This window comes from Penaeus monodon, chromosome 42, assembly GCF_015228065.2.
Source record: "Penaeus monodon isolate SGIC_2016 chromosome 42, NSTDA_Pmon_1, whole genome shotgun sequence".
Lineage (NCBI taxonomy): Eukaryota > Metazoa > Arthropoda > Malacostraca > Decapoda > Penaeidae > Penaeus > Penaeus monodon.
In genome coordinates this window covers 4,099,038-4,104,037 of record NC_051427.1, presented here as the reverse complement: position 1 = coordinate 4,104,037, position 5,000 = coordinate 4,099,038, and the positions used below count along the sequence as shown (strand labels likewise).

At 38.0% G+C, this 5,000-nt stretch overlaps 1 protein-coding gene across 1 annotated transcript in view; it reads left to right on the top strand.

The window, feature by feature from the left end:
- Positions 1–5,000, top strand: part of LOC119598925 (ovochymase-2-like) — a 20,299-nt gene that overhangs the window by 13,018 nt on the left and 2,281 nt on the right. Inside the window, exons 10-15 of the mRNA XM_037948635.1 lie at positions 1–113; positions 271–318; positions 883–1,045; positions 1,511–1,598; positions 2,465–2,645; positions 3,737–3,870. The exon at positions 1–113 is cut by the window's left edge and continues 6 nt beyond it. Of these exons, the coding sequence (XP_037804563.1) occupies positions 1–113; positions 271–318; positions 883–1,045; positions 1,511–1,598; positions 2,465–2,645; positions 3,737–3,870 (727 nt within the window). The remainder of the gene's footprint in view (positions 114–270; positions 319–882; positions 1,046–1,510; positions 1,599–2,464; positions 2,646–3,736; positions 3,871–5,000) is intronic.

Here is a 5,000-nt window from a genome sequence, read left to right as displayed (position 1 = left end):
TGGCACCGGCGATGAACTTAGCATCTCGGGACAAAGTTCAGCGCTTCAAGTGTTCTTCAAGAGCAACAGGAGAAAAGCCTCGAGAGGGTTTTGCTGTGCCGTTACAGCCTCCGGTAAAAGATCTGTTCTGCCAGAGATCAGTGTTCGGTCTGTTTCAGTTAATATCATTGAAGGGGTTATTTTGCAAGAATGATCACTTATGCATGGGTTATTGCCTGCTTTGTTTTCTTGTTTATCGTTTTTTTTTTTACTTTTTTTTTTTTTGTTTAGCGGTTTCGGTTCCTGCGCCATCTCCGACCTCTGCACCCGGCGATTGCTGTAAGTATATATAGATAGATAAATAAATAGATAGATAGGTACATTGATAGATAGATAGATAGATAGATAGATAGATAGATAGATAGATAGACAGATAGACAGATAGATAGATAGATAGGCAGGTAGATATGTAGATAGACATACAGATAGAGAAATAGAAATAGATTTTTCTTATGAAGAAAGTAAAAAAAAAAAAGATTACACCTCACAGACCTGCAACATGTGTTTGCACATGCTTGAATATGTATATAGATATATAAACGCATGTGAGTGTGTGTGTATGTGAGTGTGTGTGTGTGTGTGTGTGTGTGAGTGTGTGCGTGTAATTGTGTGTGTGTGTGTGTGTGTGTGTGTGTTTGTGCATGTATATGTGTGTACACAGACAGTATAAAAGGAGCAAAGAAACAGTGTGTGTGTTAGGTGTGGGTTTGATGATCAGTTGATCACCAAACCCACACCTAACACACACACAAGCTGAAGAACCCCCCCACCCCCACCCCACCCCCACCCACCCGGCTTAGCGCACCTTCCCACCCGTTATGAGCGGCCGACCCTTCCCGACAGCGTGCGGCCAAGTGAACCGAAAATCGCGGATCGTTGGGGGAACCGAGACCGAGATCAACGAGTACCCTTGGATGGCCGGTCTCATCGCCAGGAGGAATTTGATCTGCGGAGGAGCTGTGATCGCCGACGAGTGGGTCCTGACGGCGGCGCACTGTGCGGAGGTGTGAGTAGGGAGAAGGTTTCGCCAGATCGGAGGCAAAGAGAGGGAACGCGAAGTGAAACGGGAAGTAGAGGTTAAAGGAGGAGGGAGAGAGAGAAAATGAAAATAAATAGAATGTAGAGGTGAGGTAAAAAGAGGGAGAAAGAGAAAATGAAAATAAATAGAATGGAGAGGTTAAGGAAGAGAGAAACACACACACACATACACACACGCACGCACGCACACACACACACACACAGAGACACACACACACACACACACAGACACACACACACACACACACACATATGTATGTGTTTATTTTTCAATTTACACCCCACAGCATTATCTCTTCAACATACATACATCTACCAATCACATTCTCTCTATCGCCTTCTGCCTCTCCCCATCTTTTTCTCCTTCATTTGTTTTGTTTGTTTGTTTTTTTTGTCTCTAATCACCAACACCTCCAATCTCCACCAATCGCAGCATGGATACTAACGACGCAGTCCTTCTTGGTGACCACGACTACTCAATCAGTTCAGATGCTAATGCCTATTCGATAAGGATTTCCCAGGTGCGTGGCTTATGACCTGAAATAAAAGATACATGAAAACCAGATTCAAAATAAATAGATTAATAAATAAATAAATTAATGTTTATGACCTGAAATAGAAGGTACACGAAACCAGGTGTAAAAGATAATAATAAATAAATGGATAAGTAAATAAATAATTGATAAAAAAAAATAATCATGCTCAGATAGACTGGTGTTTGGCTGATTAAGTGATATTTCAATAGACTGACAAATGGATTTTTAGATAGATAGGTGGATAGATGGATAGATAGATAGATTTATATAGTGATTGATCGACTGACTAATTGACAGATAGAAAGAGGAAGATAGATATTTATGTAGATATTGATAAAGAGGCAGACAGATAGACAAATAGGTATATATGTAGATAGATAGATAGATAGGTAGATAGATAGTTAGATATAAATATATATAGATAGACAAATAAACAGATAGATAGACAGATAGATTGACAGATACATACTCAGATAGATATACTGATACATACACAGATAGATAGACAGATAGATAGACAATTAGATAGATTGAAGGTAAATAAAGATAGATAGAAAGACAAATCGACAGATAGATTGACAGACAAATCGACAGAAAGACAGATAGATAGGCAGACAAATCGACAGATAGATAGGCAGACAGATCGACAGAAAGACAAAAGACAGAAGAGATAGGCAGACAATGACAGAAGACAGATAATAGGACAATCGACAGAAAGACAGATAGATAGGCCAGACATATCGACAGATAGATAGGCAGACAGATCGATTGAAAGGCAATTCGCTAGAAAAGACAAATGCACAGACAAGCAGCCATCCAAAAGAGAACCTATAGAAAACCCTTTCTTGCAGATCGTGATCCACCCTCAGTACAACAGGAATACCTTGGCGAACGACATTGCTCTCCTGAAGCTTTCTTCGAGGATCACGTGGCCCTCCGATAACACTGTGGCGCCCGTCTGCCTTCCTTCAGCTGGCGAGTCCTATGCTGACGTCAGCGCTATAGTGACGGGCTGGGGCGCTCAATCTGAGAGTAAGTTCACCGCGCGGTGGATGGGCAGTGTTGGCTCGTGTGCGTTGTGGGATTCGTGTGTTTTTGTGTGTGTGTGGGTGTGTATGGGGGGGTGAGGGGTAGTGCGGGGTAGGCGGGGGTTCTTTGGAGAGAATGTATAAGATTTTTTTTTTCTTTTTTTACTGGGAGTTTATAACATTTGGTTATCTTCGAGAAAATTGTTTGTAATTATCAACTCATTATATTTTAATATAGAGTTATTAAACCATTATATCTATATGGAATCATTAAAACATATCTATATATATAGTCATTATAAAATCATAACTATATATAACCATTAAGGGAACAAACCAGATCTTAATAAATACAGTGTTTTTGTCTTTCAGCTTAAAGTTTTCAAGATTTATTTCAAATGAAGTTGTGTTAGCACAAGTATGTAATGCGTCATAATGTCGTGATGCTATGATCTTACTTCAAATTATTCTTGAATTTTTCTGGAGCATTTATCATATGTGATCGAGACTTCAAATTCGAAACTATCATTATGCAAATCCAGCAACTTTTTTTTTTTTTTTATCTTCAAACGTGTTGAAACATTCGATCACAAAATGGACGTCACGCTTAACATACGCCGACCAGCGATTTTTTTTCCTGATTGTTTTTCTACATGTTCAATTTTCATAATTAATAAATTTAAATAAATAAATAAATAAATAAAAGTAAAAAATAAATAGAACTTAGATATAAGCATACACACCTAGCCTAACCTATCCGAACCTAACCTAACCTAAACTAACTTAACTTAACATAACATAACATAACAAAACCTAGCCTAACCTAACCTAACCTAGCCTAACTTAACCTAACCTAACATAACCTATCCTAACCTAACCGAACCTAACCTAGCCTAATTTAACCTTTCCTAGCCTTACCTAAGCTAACCTAAGCTAACATAACCTAACCTAACCTAACTTAACCTAACCTAACCTAGCCAAATCTAACCTAACCTAACCTAACCTAACCTAACCTTACCTAACCTAACCTAATAACTAAACCCCAAACACACACACACTAAGATACAATATATTCCACCATACTGTTTGTTTCAGGAGGAGGTTATCTGCCACAGCTCTATGAAGTGACGGTATCAACCCTGACGAACGGGGAATGCAATGCTCGCTATAGCGGTGGAATTCTGGATGGTATGATCTGTGCTGGTGATCGGGGAAAGGATTCGTGTCAGGTGAGAACTGTGAATATTTGTTAATATTTTCGTATATTCTGATTATGAGGATAATGATGATGATGGTGATGGTGATGATGAATGTGATGGTGATGAAGATAATGATGATGATGATAAGGATGATGATGATGAGGATGATGATGATGATGATGATGATGATGATGATGATGATGATGATGATGATGATAATGATGACGATGATGATAATGATGACGATGATGGTGATGTTTTGTTTCATTATTATTATCATTCGCAGTATTATCACAACTACTGCTATTATAATTATTATTATTCTCGTTATCATTATCATTATTGTTATCCTCATCAGCAGCAGCATTGTCATCCTCGTCATCATCATCGTCATCGTTATCGTCGTCTTTGTTGTCGTCATCATTATCATTATTATCATCATTATTACAGTTACTAGTATTTTGGTTATTATTAAAATTACTAGTATTGTTGTTATTGTTTTTCACTTGTTATCGTTATCATTGTTATTATATCAATATTGTTGTTATTATTATTATCATTATTATTATTATTATTATTATTATTATTATTATTACTATTATCATTTTTGTTGTTATTATTACTGTTATCATCATCATCATCATCACTACTACTATTACTGCTATATACTCCTTGGTTCTAATTTTCCTCTTTTTCCTCACCCTCTCTCTCTCTCTTGCTCTCTCTTCTCTCTCTCTCTCTTCTCTCTCTCTCTCTTTCTCTCTCTCTCTTTCTCTCTCTCTCTCTCTCTCTCTCTCTCTCTCTCTCTCTCTCTCTCTCTCTCTCTCTCTCTCTCTCTCTCTCTCTCTCAATCTCTCTCTCTCTCTCTTTCTCTATCTCTCTCTCTTTCTCTCTCTCTCTCTCTCACACACACACACACACACACACACACACACACACACACACACACACACACACACACACACACACACACACACACACACAAAACACACACGCGCGCGCGCGCGCGCACATATGATATATGCGAAAAAATATATAACACAAGTTGATTTAGTCATTAATAATATATCTACTATGAACACTTTTACAGTTTCATATGATTGTGCTTTGATATTGATGTTGGATCTGTCGAGGGAAAAATCACACGACATACATTTCAA